The following is a 17,944-nucleotide window of genomic DNA, read 5'->3' on the forward strand; positions in this document are numbered from 1 at the left end:
AAAAATTTCACTCACTTCAACGGGTCAGAAACTAGTTGTATTCCATTGAAAGGTATATTAATAATCGAACACCTGATAAAAGAAAGGGGACCCTTTACCAGTTTAATGTCACATATATGCTTTACATATATAATCAGAGTAAATGATAACTTACATGATGATAATAATAAGTTGACGACAACGTAATGCATATAATGCAGATCTCTTTCTCAAAATAGCTGATTAGCTTGACTTGAAAACAAGGGCTGATGCTGGTATCTTCCGACTTAAGCTGTGAGTCAAAAACCTAATGTTTTAGAAAAACATTTCAAAGACTTTAGGTATGATATCACCTTTTAGGTTTATCTTCTTCTAATAGTAAATGTACTATAGATTGGATGACACTATTTTCAGCTATGTTTGAAGTCTGCAAAATTCAAGAAAACAATATCAGCAAGCAGAAGGTAGGTATGGAAAAATTGTGCAAACTCATGTTAATACGATACATACGTTACCGAGGAAACAGGACAAAAAAAATATTCTTTTTGGATTAAAAAACAGAAATTAAAACATCAAGAAATGACAAAAAACTGAAGTGAGAGACAGCAAACCTGTGGCTTCCTAATTAGCTCCTTCAAAATTGAATGAAGAGTTAGACGAAGTTCCTTGAAAAGGACGGCGGTTTGAGCTGGTGCAGCCATTTTCAACCACCCATCTATGGTTACAAGACCAGTCTGCAAAACAGAACCACCCAGGACTAGCAACTTTAATAATCCAATATACATGGGGTTCAACCATATTCAAATTTAAGTATTTAACTGATGATTTAAATTTGAATATGATCCATTGCAAAAGAAGAAAGATACCTGGTGTTGAATGTTCATGGAACCACCGAACAACAAGATAGAGTAAGGTGATGTGACGGTTGTATCTCGAAGAAATACCTTTGATGTCTCAACCTAGAAATATCAACATCACATACACTATATTTAGAAATTTAACCTAAAAACCATCCCTAGACTTATATATTTTGTAAGACAACTGGTGCAGGTATATATACATATAAGGCGTACCTTTTCAAGGAAAACAAGAAACGGGTGCTGTAAGGTTTTAGAATTGTGATTTACAGAAGAGGGGTGAACGTGGACTACCCTTCTTCCATCAAACCACATACTAGAGTCGTCCGTTGCGGGACCCGCAGACTGTCTAAGGCTATTTAGAGCTTTCTCAGATATACCTTGTTCTGTTGCAGCTACATTGGGATATAAACCAGCACAAAGTAATGCCTGCACAAGTATATTTGGATCCATAAAAATCAGTTAAACATGACACATTATCAACTGTTGGTTTCATATTTGGTCACTCAGCATCTTTTTTTCAACTATGGAAGTTAAAAAAAATAGTTATTTCCTAAGGACGTCTGTTGTTTTCCTTTCACGACTCACTGGTCATAGTTCTTGAAGTGATATACATGATGCAAAAGGTAATTAATCAGATATTCCTTACCTGAGCCCGATACGGTTAACTAATATATATCATATATAGAAAATTAAAGTACATCAGTATATATACGACTTTAAAAGATTGTGATGCTAACCTTAACGACTGAGGAGTGATTTGAATAAACATTGAACGATTGTGAAGCATCTGAAAACCAAATGTCAAGTTTCTCTCTCCATTTACCCCCACTCTGATGAATAGAAATCACCAACCGTTAAGCCCTCTTGTGAAGGAAACATATTCATATTTATTTAAAGGCAATATGCATATGTACACATTATGTCAAAAAACAGATAAACCAACCTGATAATTTTTCGGAAGGTCAATGAGACCAATGTCTGCCAGCAACGTTCCAAATTGTACCCGCATGTCCCTACCATGTTGGTGCATATATTCGATACAAATTAGAGCCAACTCAATATGACAAATAAATTAAATGGATCAATCCTGATGCAATTCAACTACTGGCGATTCTAGGATCGAAACTTAAAGGGGTCCTATAGAATTAGAGAGTGGTATTTTTGTAAAAAAAATTCAAAGATTGGCTGTTTACCTTGAAAGAACTATGGATTTTAAAAACCTATGGAGTCCTATCACTAAATTTAGTGGTGTTATATACAAATTTAGTAAACAAAATTCCAAAGTAGTGGTATCACTGGACCCCACTGGGTCCTTACTACGATCGCCGTTGAATTCAACCAGCCAACTCTATGTCAACTATTTAGAAGCACCAAGATGACGGATGGAGGGATTCAAGTACTTTTTGTTAACATTGTTGATGACTTCATAAAGCAGTACACAATTATCAGAATAGAAGCAGCAAATGGTTCAAAATTATATGCCAAAGTACAAGATTGTTAAAATCTATAAAATATGCCAAACCTTATCATGTACATAACCGAGCTGCTCAAAAAGTATGACTTGCAGAACCGTTCTGCAGCATTAGCTCCATTCTGCAAGTAAAAAGTCGATTTGTTAAGTAGATAAGTTTATACTTTGGAGCAGTGTTTAATCATGCATGATGTTTGGGCTTCGTATATGCTTACAAATGCTACTATTTCATATGTTTCCAAAGGAAAAATGTAACAATGGGGTATACATATACAAAGATGCTAAATACAATCACGGATTAGAACCTGTAAGAAGGATATTTCAGAGGTAAAATATAAAAAAAATATATATATATATTTATATAAATAAATAAATAACCTAACCTCTCGTAAAATTTTCTCCCATCTCTTATATGCAACCATCATAATTAAATGGTCAGACTGTCGAACTCCAATATCCAGCTCATTTACACCACCAATCTTATCAGTCAATAGAGCCAACTTTGCTCTTTCAACAGAATGTCTCTGAAGAATAAAATTTTAATTTTTAATGCATATATTATTTTATGTGAAGAAATATAGAGATATTTAAGCAAGAAGAAACCTCATCCTTGGGGTATATAAATGGTGATTTATAGCTCAAAAATGCTGAAATAGATAGGATTGGTGATAAGCAGCCAAATATTCCACCGTATAACATCATCTGCATTAAAAACAACCATTAAGACCACATATTACTGTTTCCTGATTGTAAATAATGAAAATTAGAATACCTTGAATTAGCACGAATCACTTACGGGTTACCTCCCCGACTCATCATACATGATTCATGAAAATATTTCTTATTTACAAAGATTGATTCTTGTATTAAAAAGATTATACGACACAGATGAATCTTTCAAAACCAGTTATAAGTGCATTATCTATCAGAATATGGTAAAAAACTCTATATTTATTGTAGATTTCGACTCCAACATAATCTTGAGGGGGGAGTAATATGGAGTTCTTATTTTAGATATTTTCTGTGTTTTAAAGATCAAAAGAACAGCATTCAGTTTGTCTTGTATTGGAAACCTAACAGCATATTGTTGATAGTTAGATATTTAATCATATGCCTAAGGGGCATATTTAGCATTAGGCTAGTAATTTTCATGAAGTTCCACAAAAACAGGAATGACCATCGTGACGACATTTCAAATTGTGCAGTAGAAAACTAATCAGGGTATCATCAGTTAATTATAATTATCCTTCACCAATAACATAATACAAGATTAATGACGGGATACTATAAACTAAGTTGACAAACCTTTCCAATTAACACATCGACAGGGAGTTTTGCCAAATGATACCCTAGAGGTGTCAACTCTTCATCACCTTCAACAGCCCCTACCTGAAACACATTCAAGTCAAGATATAGAATGAAACTAAGAGTTGCAATCATTAACAATTAATCAAAGATGCAATTGACAACATTTAATCATGTTGGAGGACAAAGGATGATAGGAAAAAGATACAACGATGTCGCAGTACCTCATATAACAACGAAATCGCTGATGTAATGGCCTCTTCTGTTGGAGGCTCAAGAGCCTAAAAGCATGAGTAACCACAAAACATATATTTAGAGAATAAAAAAAAAGGACATCGGGCAGCAGCCAAATGTATATATGAATAAAATATATATCAACTAGTCTATTACATATTAATGTTATTACCTGCTGTAAGAATGGCATAATACGACCAAGAGAGAGTAATTTAATTTGTAAACACAATTCGACCAACGGCATTCGTAGCATCTCAGGAAGCTTCGGACAAAAAAAAATATATTATCAAGGCGATGATCAAAAAATGGCAACATCTACTATAATAATCATGATAATAATCATAATAATGATAATGATACCTGAAATGGGCGCATCAGCTTTTCAAACCTGTAGCGTGTATACAAGCAAAAGCAGATTCCTGGTTTTACTCGCCCAGCTCTTCCTCGACGTTGCCTTGCATTAGCTCGAGATATCCAATCTTCAACCATGCTTGAAAGTTTCTAGCATAATCACAACCAACATATTCAAATCAACTAGAGCACAAAGCAAAATTAGATTAAATATACATTTCATAAGTGGAATTTTATTAATATGCATCTTAACAAGATCTAATTTATATCTGATTGGTGAGAGGAAAAATATTTTCTCAAAATAAATGATAATTCAAACAACAATTAGTTGGTGTATAGTACGTATTATAAGCAACAACTTTAGTTTTACTGGTAAGAATAATAAGGATGAAAATGATGTGTACAGGCAACAAATATTTACAGTTTTTAGCAAACATGGGTGAGAAATGGACAAACCTTACGCGGATTGTAACGATTCTCCTTATGCTTACCACAGTCAATCACATAGACTACATCATCTATTGTGATACTAGTCTCTGCAATATTTGTTGCTATTATTACCTGGAGCATAAAGATCATTTCAAGAAGTTCATAAGATAACCTAATTTTTTTTGGGAAAAGTTATGTATGAAATTAATGATGGATTATGGAGAAAATCAGAAAGCACTAATTACAAAAGGATCAAGCCATTGAAGCAAAAATATTTTGGTAAGCTAGACAGTAAGCCAACAAACACTTGCTTTACCTCATAAAGTATAATCAAATGTGCCAATAGTCTATTAGGAAGGGCAAGGGTAAGCACATACTACAAATCGTCAAAGTACCTCCCACTTTTTTTAACCTCCTCATGTCTTACTAAAAATCTTCAGTTTATCTCATTGATGCCCTTAATTTAAATGAGTTGCCTAGATTTTATTTTCCTTCCCTAACCAAAACTATTCCTTTTAGTAGAAATTTAGAAGAAACCAAATAATATCACCGAAAATTATTCCAACTTTTTTTTTTTCTGAAACATCATGCTGAATTTTTATTCTACCATAACTGTGCTCCTAACTTCAGAAGCATATTCCATACCTATTTAGTAAGTGAAGTGGTTTAACAAATCAGTCCCAACAGGTATGGTGTACTTACCAAGGTTGCAAAAATCGGTACTCGGTGAGTACTCGGTCAGGTCTTTTGATGGAGTAATCGGGAACTCAAGGAGTAATCAGATTGGACTTCTTATACATTTACATTCAAATAATAAATTTTACTCTTATGTGTGTAAATATACCAGAAATCCATAGACATAAACATTAACCTAGTTGTCTAGAAAATTAAACATAATCTTCACTTGTTCAAGAACTCTAAAATTTTAATTTTAATTCATATTAAAATGTTAACCGATATTATCTTTGACCGACTGAATCCTACTTTGACCAACTAAATCTGATTTTGAACCATTGTCCGATGTTGACCAATTAATCATTGATAATTACCTTACGGATATCATCAGGAGGTCTCATAAACACTTTTTTCTGTTCAGACGATGCAACAGATGAATGAAGTGGAAGAAGCCATTCAGACGCAACTCCACGGAATTGGTAAGACGCAGCTAACTTGTCTAGTAATGTATGAATTTCAGAAACCCCCTGTTACAACATAATACTTTATATTTTCGTCTTAAACAAGCCGCATATATTAAATCTATGAACCAAACAGAATTATATCATTAATGAAAGTACTTACTGGTAAAAAAACCAATATTGCACCTTCAGGGTAAGTTTTATCAACATGACAAATCAAGTCCTCAAGAAGATCATAATCAATAACATCTTCATTCAACTTTTTCTGTTCAGAAAGATTATAGATGAAGCAAACTCCAGAAGTGTATCTCAAAAACTCAAGTTTGTTATTGCGTTGTAACAAAAATTTACCAAATTCTGCTGAGTTTGCTCACTGTATGTCTGATAGTTTTCAGGAACATAATAGGGGTTTGAATAGCCTTTGGAAAAAACAGATTCATCACCCCATGCTGACAAGACAAGATTTTTCTTTCCTCTATGGTTGTCAACAGCAGCACCCTGATGCAATCAAGTTCAATATTGTAACTTATGTGTGCAATTAAACAGCTAAAACGTTACAAATGGCCAAAAAGATAGCAGTCTAAACAAAAACTACTAATATTTGGAGTGCCAGCTCATCAGGATATAATATAATATAATATACTCCTGTAGTGATTTTTGAAAAATCAGAACTAAAATACATGTTAATAGACCTACAAAAACAATTTTAATAAGATAGAAATGTATGCATGATAGGCACGGGGGTAGCCAAAACTACACTGGTTATTCAATCATTTCAGCTTATTAACCTTTAAACTTCAGTGTTCACCATATAGCCACCCGTGAGTTTTTAAGAATTTCTTTAGTATTTGTGCAAAGAAGTATATATCAGACTCATTCATATGTAAATATACCTTCTGTTTTGGTGCATCAGATCTTAAAGAAGCTATGGAATCTGAACCAAGCCGATAATCGATACTTTCATAAATGTCCTCAAGAAAGTGGGACGTCACAGGATGCGTTCGGCCTTGTGCATGTATAACAGGGCAGTCACCAAAGTAATGAGAGAACAGTTGCGAATCAACTGTTGCAGACCTGAAACATGTTTAACACAGAAGATTTGTTACAGTCTGCAAGTTCCAACACAGATGTAAGATATTGCATTAGCAATTGGGAATAAATATTGTTCATCTAAACATACATAAGGATAACTTTCAGCTTGTGTGTGCGTTGGACTGATTGCTTCTCAATAAAACTCTTCAAAATAATTAGTAGAAAATCGCCCTGTTCAAAGGGGGAAGTTATAGACATATAAAAAAAAAATTCAGTCAATAACCAGACTCATCTACTATCTACCAAATTATACAATGCTAACTGCTAATAAAAAAGCAAGAATGAGCAATTAAACCATATCATCATGATGAGTCAATAGTGTAAATCCAAGGAATACCATAATTTTGATTTGAAGTTCTCAAGTGGTGGTGCATATAAATCTATCTTACCAAATAACATGAATAGCATCTCCAAATTTATTTTCAAGAATGAACTTGTGGCATAGTGTAATTTGACCACCAAACTGAAGAACGTCATGTACAAAGAAAAATGTGCGTGCATCATTTATAACTCAGCATAAATTGAAAACTGATGTATATCATGAGAATTTGTGCATTTCGTTTGTCAATTGATTATTAGGTAGTATATTTTAACAAAACTAGAAGATATATCAATTTGGACTAACTCACCAATAGAGACCGTTCATGCACTTCATCAACTATGACATGTGTTATATCAGCAAAGCTTATGTTTCCCTGCAATTTATAAGGGTATGAATATATGAGAATGTAAACTGCCTGCTAGGATACACTTCCATAACAGTCCTTACATTGTCGATTAATCTTAAAAGTGCCCACATAAGACCAACATATCAACGAATAAAAATTATACTACTATTTTCACATGCTGCATTGATTGAAATCCTCAAAGATACAAGGAATGTACATAAATCGTTGATTCCAAAACATCAACATAATCTATAGTATAAACTCAGATCATTACAAAAGATATGGATATTCCTAGATTAGCTGTTAATTGACATGGCACAAGCAACTATCCAAATATGAGAGCAGTTTAAGTGCATTGATACTGTAACTATCTAATTCAAATAGGTTAATGTGTTTGACAGACCACAATAGTATTATTATGGTCAGTAAAGCAAACAGATGTAAAGACCAGTACATAATCAAATATGAACGTACAAGTAAAACAAACACAACAGCACACAATCCACTTAATCGAACAGGCATACCACAATCATCCTCAGCAGAATGCCCGTTGTACAAAACAGAAGCTTTGTTCTCTCAGTTCTGAATGCAAAATAAGTCAACTTGTCAGTATAAGAAGAGATGGCTTGATATTTTAATTAAGCAAAAGGATTACTCAAATGTTCAACAATTTTCATTATATTATCCCATTATAGATAAATTTACACAGCCTGGCTAAGCCATTGACCTAGATAACTTTCACCAGGAAATCGTATTAAATATGGTGTGTTGGTTATAAAGCACTAGGAATAAACAAATAGGAACAAAATATATAAGAATTGCTGGCAACTACCGGACGATACAAGTAGATAAATAGCATGTGGTTGATATCATTCAATTGAAAACAAATACATCAATCATCTACCATGACTACAACTCAAGAAGTTATATAAAAAGAACACTAGAAAGGTCTATTGAGCATCAATCTCAACCTACTTTTGAACTAGTGTATAGAACACATATAGAACTAGTGTATCTTAGTCACCTTGCACTATCAAGACGTACTTGATAACCAACCAAAGAATCTTTAGAACCTGGTGAAGATTCACAACGTTCATCAGCAACTCTTTCAGCTACAGAAATGGCCTACAAATAAAAAAATACATTCCAGTTAACTACACATTCAAGTGGTCATATTACAAAGCTAAAGTGCTTTCCTTATATTCAATCATGCATGAGTATAGTTTTAAATTAATGCAAAGATACCTCCAGGCAGCCCTAAACTGCCAAAGGTTACATCTAACAAGCAATATATGTAAAAGCACGTATTGTAAGGCACCTAATATGCCCAGTATCACATAAAGTTGAAATAATTAGTATATGGATCTTGAAAACAAATGTGGCTGTGTTAACAAACAAATTTCTATTGACTTGCAAATAGTAATATTCTATATGCATGCATAACATTACAAATTTCTGACTAACCGCTATCCTCCTTGGTTGTGTGCAGACGATGTTACAAATCCCACCATGCCCCTCTTCAATCATGTCATCCAAAATAAATTGAGGCACCTACAAGAAACATTAATCAATTGTTTATCTTTTGCATAAACTTGGGCATATTAAGTATGTAAACAAAGGACGAAGCACTGAAAATAGTGCACTTATTTTTTACCTGAGTTGTTTTCCCACAACCTGTCTCACCACAGATAACAAGAACATCGTTCTCTTTCAATAAACGCAAAATGTCCCTTTTCAGTTCAGCAATAGGAAGGGCCGCTCTAGATTTTAACATGTCCTAAAGAAACAATGCCGGTATATCATACACAACCAAAGGACAAAAGTTAATACGCATGTAAAGAATATCTAAATGCATATCAAATACGCTTTTTAACATGTTTAGCTTGATACTAACAAGTACTTCCATGTTCTGGTAATCTAAAGGTATAACTTATCAAACAGCATCTGTCTGTGCTACTCATGCATATAGTTGAATAACAGTAAATGTGCTAACCTTGTACTTCTTCATATTCCTTTTACTCTCCTGTTGTTTTATTAAGTTAGAACTCTCCACCTGTTTATGATAGTAGGTACCTGCCAAAATATTAAAAAAAAAAAATGTGTGTACACAGTTAAAGACTGCGCCTTTGGGTAATGGCAATAAACAATATCCGTGCATCTGATCACATATTAGTTTAAAATTTTTGAGCCATAGTACATACAATAATGCATAAAGTGAAAGAGATTAACAAAAAAACAAACAAACAAGCATGCTAGTGCGAGAAATTGGCTATATACACTCACTCTAAGATGAAAACTGTCAAGTAGTCATGCTTAATGTACCCAAATCTAAGCCACAACTTTCTCAGAAATAAAGTCCACTAAACTGCCGCTTTATTACTAAGACAGTTGGCGCTTTTGTAAGTAAAAATATAAAAAAATTCCCTAATAAAACTGAATATATTGTCTATTGATATATTATTAATTAGAAGAAACTAAAAACGTACTTTCGGCATTCATATTAACATCTCTAGAACTTATATCTTCTTGAGCATGAGATATTTGAGAATCTTTTTGTTCAGCTGAATCGGGGAGATTTGCAAAAACAGCAGCATCAGATGAATCAGTATTAAGTAGAGAATCCACAAAACCCGCCCGTCTGTCTACTTCAGTGTTTTTCACATCTCCAGATAAGTCCCCTGCAAGTTTTTCAAATTATGTTAACCCTAAACAAGAACATATACCCAAGTAAAAAAGTAATTTCACGAGAGGAATTGGTTAATGAAAGTGGGATCAGGTGATCTCCAACAATCACCTTCAAGCCATTGTAGAACAAGTGAAGCATATGGATCTGCCATCATCAAGTGAACAGGTAGGTCAGGGAAAAGCTGATGCAAGGCATATGCAGCAACTCTGTTTTGTGCATCCTAAGACAAAAAGGAAATCACATGAACATAAGTAATATAAGATGGTGTTTGTAAGCTTGAAAAACAACATGCTTTAAAAACTAATAAAAAGGCTAACTAAAATATCCCTAAAAATTGACTAAATGCTTAAAAGAACATAACTGTAAGTGCAAACAATCATGTAAAGTAACTAAAGTAACAGGCAATTTGTATCACTAAATATTAAATATACCTCGGCAGTTTGAAATGTTTCTCCAGGAGTAGGTAGTTGAAGAGTAGTTAGTCCTCCAACTTTTCTATTCTTACCCCTTCCACTAGCTTTACGTATAACACTAACGGTATAACTACATCTATCTCCTGTGCCTGGTACTTTAGTATATTTTGGTGCCTCCCAGCCAGATCTTTGACATAACTGGTGAAGAATGGCCTTCGGAATTTTTAGTTGGTCTCCCTATAAGAAGAACAAAAATAAAAACACACAAATAAATAACTACATTTTTTTCCCGGGTAAAACCCTTACCCAAAAAAAAAGACCAGGCATGGACAACAAACAAGTCAAGTAGCAAAAGACCTCGAATAGTAAGGAGTATTTAGGGATAACCAACGGTCAGAAATTCTGGTGTTAAAAACTTACCAAAAATGACATTGTTATGTTTGTTGAAACACAAGAAACTTAACTGATTGAATATGTATCTAATTATGTTAGAAAAAAATAGGTAAATATTCCCTCTCAATGTTGCAGAACTCAGCGAGAGTTCTGGGTCGAGTAATCAAACTAGGTCAAACTCGGCCAAAACTCGGGATTACTCGGAAAATCGGTCAAAACTCAAATCAAAACTCGAAATTTCTTGGAAAATCGGTCAAAATCGCTCAAAAGTCAGTCAAAATCACTCAAAGTCAAACTTGGTCAACATCTGAGTACTCCCCGAGTTCTCCTCAAGAAGACCCGACCAAGTACTCCCCGAGTACTCCTCAAAAAGTCCCAACCGAGTACTCCCCGAATAGTGAGATTTGCAACATTGGGTCCTCTAAATTTACACCTTATAACAACCTCATATGAAAGCAAGTAATACCTTCTTCCAAATGCCCTCCAACTTTTCCAAATTTTTTTCACTAGTTAACTCTTTCATCTTCTCCTTCTTTTGCATCTCCACAATCTCAGAATGCAAATCGAGGCCAGATGATGAATCTTCTAGAAACATATCACCAAGTTCAATATCCCCTGAATCCTCATCTGTAACAGTTTCATCTTTACCAAGAACACTTAATGAAATACTCTCATCCTCTAAGATATCTTCTCTAACAGTTTTATTATCTTGTGGGCCCGTTTGTTTTACAGAAGAGTCTATGAAATGATCGTCTTCACATACAGTATCCAGGTGTTTGCAATGAGAATCCAAATGGTGACTCTCAAACTCTGCAGCTAAGGTATCCACAGATATACCTGCACAGAAAATTATATCTGTAATTAACAAACATAAAGTAAATACAAAACACTAGATACAAACTAAAGATTAACCTAGGTCAGCCATCTCTTGCTTAAGTTTACGAATCGTTTGTCCAGATTGTTCCTGGGTTTTCTTATCCTTTCTTTCTTTGGCACTTATAGCTTGTAACCTCGCACTGAAATATTCCTCACGAATAATTTCATAGCTTCTTGGCTCTGTTACCTAAAAAGAGAAATCATTAAAATGAAGAACTTTGATAATGCTTAAATGAGATAGAAAATAGTACTCCCTCCATCCCAATTCAATTATCCACAAGACAAATGCACACAGTTTTAGACAAGTGCAATGACTAACCGTTAACCAGTAATATTTCATCCTTACCCACTTAAATAGTTACTAATTTACTGAAACTGAAGTAGACACTTATTAAAGGAAATGAATTAAAAGAGCAACATGGACAATAATTCGAAACAGATGGAGTGATATACATTAGAACACTGATATTTAACTTTTAACGGTAACATGTAACAATATTATAGAGACTTTCAAGCATCATCCATATTTTTAAATTATGGAATTTGCTGATGGGGCTATATATACCTCATCAACCGCAGCATCTTCCCAAGATTCATATTCTTCCTACAGGATAAGACATAACACAGACTCATTAGTCATTAGTATTACTAAACATTTCTTTATAACAAAGTAAAGAATACAATTAAGCACCTCTTCTTGTTGCTGCATATACTGACGAATCCAGTCTGCTTGAGACTGTTGGAAAGAATCCAACGTATCAACTTTCCTCTGCACCACACTCTTAATCGATACTTCTGGCATTTCATCTTCAGTAGCAACAGACGAGTTTGACAGAGGTACCCAGTCATCTCGTGCAGTTGAAATAATGCCCACAGAACCACCTGTTATACCAAATCAGGCACAATAAATGTAACAATTCACTAACTTGTAAACCAGAGTAACAATAAACTTAAACTTGACCATACTAAATTAAAAGAGAAACGTCTATACGCATACCATCATCTGGAAGAGCTGCAGTACTACTACGAAACTTCAGAGGCAGCTCATTTGCTGGCAGAATCAAACATAGCCAATCTAAAGCAGCTTCAAAAGTAGCACTTTCCTTTTCAAAATACAAATCATATTATGGCGTAAAGACACTATAACAGAATCACATATAGATATAATCACTGTTTATATATATTATAAACGGTTAGGTGTCTGCAAATGTATTTAACATTAAAGCCTACAACGTGTATCAAATTTTCAACTATTGCTATTGTATAAACTTTAAACTCTGACAATGAATTACTAAATTATTATTCAATCTAATTATACATTATCTTCTGAAACTACATTTCAATGAAATTGATTAATTAATTAATTAATTAATTAGGGAAAACCTTGAGATGAGATAAAGCACGTTCGATATGATCATCAGTGAATCCTTCACATGATAGCTTTTCGTAGACATTATGTAGTTTCTTAGCTTTTTGAGCTTTCGTAAGATTGGAATCCTCGAGAACCGGAACCGCCGTAGACCGGCCGGAATTAATTAAAAGCCGACGAAGCCGATTTTCGTTCTCAGCTGATATTTGAAGTTTTGGACCGGTAGATGATGATTGAGACTTGTTTTTATTAGATGATGATGATGATGACGACTTCTGCTTTTGTTGCTGTTGATTCTTCTTTTTCGGAGCCATGTGTGTGTGTTTTTAGTGTGTGAAACGGTGGCCGGAGGGTCTCGCCGTGGTTAGTACGCAGTCAAATTTCGTTGTAAAGTAAAAGAAATGGATCGTTGGTCCAATTAATTACGTAACTGGACCGGACTTGGAAAGTAAAATGGCAAAGACGAAAGGCCCTAAAATCCATCCTTTTTATCAGTTGCTAAGTAGTTGGGAACTAGAAAAACGAGCAAGCGCGATGCCGCGGGACCTTTGGGTTGCGTATTCATAGTTAACGGAGCGTATTATAGGTGTGTATATTGTATAGAATATAGTCTGAGGTATTAAGCATTTTTTTTAAGTGTCTGTTTCGCGTATAGTTAGTCTCGTTGTGTTCGTAAGATTTTTTTGAGTTGAACGGTGGGTTTGAAAAAATTTAACTCGCACCAAGCGAGAAGATAAGGCCCGCTAAAAATTCAGGTGGAATTAGTTTCTTTTATTTTAATAAAATTGTATATTTACACTTTTTACCCCTAAGAAAATGTAAACTTAAGGGATCGTTGTGTAAATTGAGGCAAAGGTGAGGTGAAATGTCTCGTTCATATTGATTATAAACGTTCTATATTAATTGATTTCGTCGCGAGGTTTTGACCTCTATATGAGACGTTTTTTCAAAGACTGCATTCATTTTTAAAACAACCATAACCTTTATTTTATCTATAAAGGTTTAAAAAGCATTACGTAGATTATCAAATAATGATAATCTAAAATATACCGTTTACATACGACCATTACATAATGGTTTACAATAAGAATATATTACATCAAAAATAAGTTTCTTGAATGCAGTTTTTACATAATATCATACAAGCATGGACTCCAAATCTTGTCCTTATTTTAGTATGCAACAGCGGAAGCTCTTAATAATCACCTGAGAATAAACATGCTTAAAACGTCAACAAAAATGTTAGTGAGTTATAGGCTTAACCTATATATTTATCAAATCGTAATAATAGACCACAAGATTTCATATTTCAATATACATCCCATACATAGAAATAAAAATCATTCATATGGTGAACACCTGGTAACCGACATTAACAAGATGCATATAAGAATATCCCCATCATTCCGGGACTAAAGCATCCGGTACTTTGGATGGGGTTTGTTAGGCCCAATAGATCTATCTTTAGGATTCGCGTCAATTAGGCGTGCACTAATTCTCAAAATTAGTGATGTTCCCTAATTCTTAGGCTACCAAGCAAAAGGGGCATATTCGGCTTCGATCATTCAACCATAGAAAGTAGTTTCATGTACTTGTGTCTATTTTGTAAAACATTTATAAAGCTGCATGTATTATCATCCCAAAAAATATTAGATTTTAAAAGTGGGACTATAACTCACTTTCACAGACTTTTACTTCGTCAGGAAATAAGACTTGGCCACTGGTCGATTCACGAACCTATAACAAATATGTACATATATATATCAAAGTATGTTCAAAATATATTTACAACATTTCTAATACATTTTAATGTTTTAAGTTTATTAAGTCAGCTGTCCTCGTTAGTAACCTACAACTAGTTGTCCATAGTTAGATGTACAGAAATAAATTGATATATATTATCTTGACCCAATCCACGACCCAATGTATACACGTCTCAGGCTAGATCACAACTCAAAGTATATATATATTTGGAATCAACCTCAACCCTGTATAGCTAACTCCAACATTACTGCATATAGAGTGTCTATGGTTGTTCCAAATAATATATATAGATGGGTCGATATGATATGTCAAACATTTGCATACGTGTCTATGGTATCCCAAGATTACATAATATATTAGAATATATGTATTATACAATATAAGTTAGCTAGGATATGATTAATATAGATTTGTTACCAATTTTCACGTAGCTACAACAAGTAAAAATATCCAATCTTGTTTTACCCATAACTTCTTCGTTTTAAATCCGTTTTGAGTGAATCCAATTGCTATGGCTTCATATTGAACTTAAGTTTATGAATCTATACAGAAAAAGTATAAGTTTATAGTCGGAAATACAGGTTACAAGTGAAATGTCCCGTTCTTATTGATTAAAAACGTTCCATATTAATTGATTTCGTTGCGAGGTTTTGACCTCTATATGAGACGTTTTTCAAAGACTGCATTCATTTTTAAAACAAACCATAACCTTTATTTCATAAATAAAGGTTTAAAAAGCTTTACGTAGATTATTAAATAATGATAATCTAAAATATCCTGTTTACACACGACCATTACATAATGGTTTACAATACAAATATGTTACATCGAAATCAGTTTCTTGAATGCAGTTTTTACACAATATCATACAAACATGGACTCCAAATCTTGTCCTTATTTTAGTATGCAACAGCGGAAGCTCTTAGTATTCACCTGAGAATAAACATGCTTTAAACGTCAACAAAAATGTTGGTGAGTTATAGGTTTAACCTATATATATCAAATCGTAACAATAGACCACAAGATTTCATATTTCAATACACATCCCATACATAGAGATAAAAATCATTCATATGGTGAACACCTGGTAACCGACATTAACAAGATGCATATATATAAGAATATCCCCATCATTCCGGGACACCCTTCGGATATGATATAAATTTCGAAGTACTAAAGCATCCGGTACTTTGGATGGGGTTTGTTAGGCCCAATAGATCTATCTTTAGGATTCGCGTCAATTAGGGTGTATGTTCCCTAATTCTTAGATTACCAGATTTAATAAAAAGGGGCATATTCGATTTCGATAATTCAACCATAGAATGTAGTTTCACGTACTTGTGTCTACTTTGTAAATCATTTATAAAACCTGCATGTATTCTCATCCCAAAAATATTAGATTTTAAAAGTGGGACTATAACTCACTTTCACAGATTTTTACTTCGTCGGGAAGTAAGACTTGGCCACTGGTTGATTCACGAACCTATAACAATATATACATATATATCAAAGTATGTTTAAAATATATTTACAACACTTTTAATATATTTTGATGTTTTAAGTTTATTAAGTCAGCTGTCCTCGTTAGTAACCTACAACTAGTTGTCCACAGTTAGATGTACAAAAATAAATCGATAAATATTATCTTGAATCAATCCACGACCCAGTGTATACGTATCTCAGTATTGATCACAACTCAAACTATATATATTTTGGAATCAACCTCAACCCTGTATAGCTAACTCCAACATTCACATATAGAGTGTCTATGGTTGTTCCGAAATATATATAGATGTGTCGACATGATAGGTCGAAACATTGTATACGTGTCTATGGTATCTCAAGATTACATAATATACAATACAAGTTGATTAAGTTATGGTTGGAATAGATTTGTTACCAATTTTCACGTAGCTAAAATGAGAAAAATTATCCAATCTTGTTTTACCCATAACTTCTTCATTTTAAATCCGTTTTGAGTGAATCAAATTTCTATGGTTTCATATTGAACTCTATTTTATGAATCTAAACACAAAAGTATAGGTTTATAGTCGGAAAAATAAGTTACAAGTCGTTTTTGTAAAGGTAGTCATTTCAGTCGAAAGAACGACGTCTAGATGACCATTTTAGAAAACATACTTCCACTTTGAGTTTAACAATAATTTTTAGATATAGTTTCACGTTCATAATAAAAATCATTTTCTCATAATAACAAATTTTAAATCAAAGTTTATCATAGTTTTTAATTAACTAACCCAAAACAGCCCGCGGTGTTACTACGACGGCGTAAATCCGGTTTTACGGTGTTTTTCGTGTTTCCAGGTTTTAAATCATTAAGTTAGCATATCATATAGATATAGAACATGTGTGTATTTAATTTTAAAAGTCAAGTTAGAAGGATTAACTTTTGTTTGCGAACAAGTTTAGAATTAACTAAACTATGTTCTAGTGATTACGAGTTTAAACCTTCGAATGAGATAGTTTTATATATATGAATCGAATGATGTTATGAACATCATTACTACCTCAAGTTTAGTATTTAAACCTACTGGAAGTGACAAGAAATGATCTAGCTTCAAAGGATCTTGGATGGCTTGAAAGTTCTTGAAGTAGGATCATGACACAAAAACAAGTTCAAGTAAGATTTTTACTCGAATTAAGATAGTTTATAGTTATAGAAATTGAATCAAAGTTTGAATATGAATATTACCTTGAATAAGAAAGATAACCTACTATATATAACAAAGGTTTCTTGATCTTAGATGATTACTTGGAATGGATTAGAAAGCTTGGAAGTAAATTAGTAAACTTGAAGGGATTTTTGAAGTGTTCTTGAAGTGTTCTTCCTATGATGATTATAGCTTGATTCTTGAAGTGATTTTTGATGAAGATGATGATTAACTACTGGAAAAAATACG

General features: G+C 33.4%; 1 protein-coding gene across 2 annotated transcripts; it reads right to left on the reverse strand.

The window, feature by feature from the left end:
- Nucleotides 1–152: 152 nt before the first annotated feature.
- LOC139898053 (DExH-box ATP-dependent RNA helicase DExH7, chloroplastic) lies at nucleotides 153–13,687 on the reverse strand. 2 transcript variants are annotated; one of them, XM_071880758.1, is made up of 34 exons: nucleotides 13,277–13,687; nucleotides 12,891–12,996; nucleotides 12,585–12,775; nucleotides 12,459–12,497; nucleotides 11,930–12,080; nucleotides 11,484–11,854; nucleotides 10,643–10,861; nucleotides 10,320–10,431; nucleotides 10,012–10,203; nucleotides 9,519–9,598; nucleotides 9,180–9,302; nucleotides 8,990–9,076; nucleotides 8,550–8,650; nucleotides 8,050–8,107; nucleotides 7,487–7,552; nucleotides 6,946–7,028; nucleotides 6,659–6,839; nucleotides 6,117–6,263; nucleotides 5,929–6,030; nucleotides 5,679–5,831; nucleotides 4,657–4,761; nucleotides 4,210–4,350; nucleotides 4,022–4,111; nucleotides 3,840–3,896; nucleotides 3,616–3,699; nucleotides 2,914–3,012; nucleotides 2,694–2,834; nucleotides 2,362–2,432; nucleotides 1,783–1,852; nucleotides 1,577–1,669; nucleotides 1,053–1,265; nucleotides 846–938; nucleotides 591–713; nucleotides 153–406 (listed from the first exon to the last, which is right to left on the reverse strand). In XM_071880758.1, exons 1-34 carry the CDS (start codon nucleotides 13,574–13,576, stop codon nucleotides 329–331), a joined length of 4,320 nt encoding a protein of 1,439 aa, XP_071736859.1. In that variant the 5' UTR covers nucleotides 13,577–13,687; the 3' UTR covers nucleotides 153–328. The 2 variants fall into 2 exon arrangements, 1 of the variants encoding a protein (XP_071736859.1); XR_011776866.1 differs by lacking the exons at nucleotides 153–406; nucleotides 591–713; nucleotides 846–938; nucleotides 1,053–1,265; nucleotides 1,577–1,669 and adding an exon at nucleotides 2,526–2,615 and having other exon boundaries at nucleotides 1,787–1,852.
- Nucleotides 13,688–17,944: the final 4,257 nt, after the last annotated feature.

Source organism: Rutidosis leptorrhynchoides, chromosome 3, assembly GCF_046630445.1.
Source record: "Rutidosis leptorrhynchoides isolate AG116_Rl617_1_P2 chromosome 3, CSIRO_AGI_Rlap_v1, whole genome shotgun sequence".
Classification (NCBI taxonomy): domain Eukaryota; kingdom Viridiplantae; phylum Streptophyta; class Magnoliopsida; order Asterales; family Asteraceae; genus Rutidosis; species Rutidosis leptorrhynchoides.

What these genes read in the sequence shown, in the direction of transcription:
- LOC139898053 (XM_071880758.1), bottom strand. Translation starts at nt 13,576, where the DNA reads ATGGCTCCGAAAAAGAAGAATCAACAGCAACAAAAGCAGAAGTCGTCA. An exon ending in AAGATGCTGCGGTTGATGAG is followed by an intron (nt 12,081 to 12,458) that starts GTATATATAGCC and finishes TTCTCTTTTTAG; the next exon opens with GTAACAGAGCCAAGAAGCTA. An exon ending in TTATGCCATTCTTACAGCAG is followed by an intron (nt 3,897 to 4,021) that starts GTAATAACATTA and finishes TCATGCTTTTAG; the next exon opens with GCTCTTGAGCCTCCAACAGA.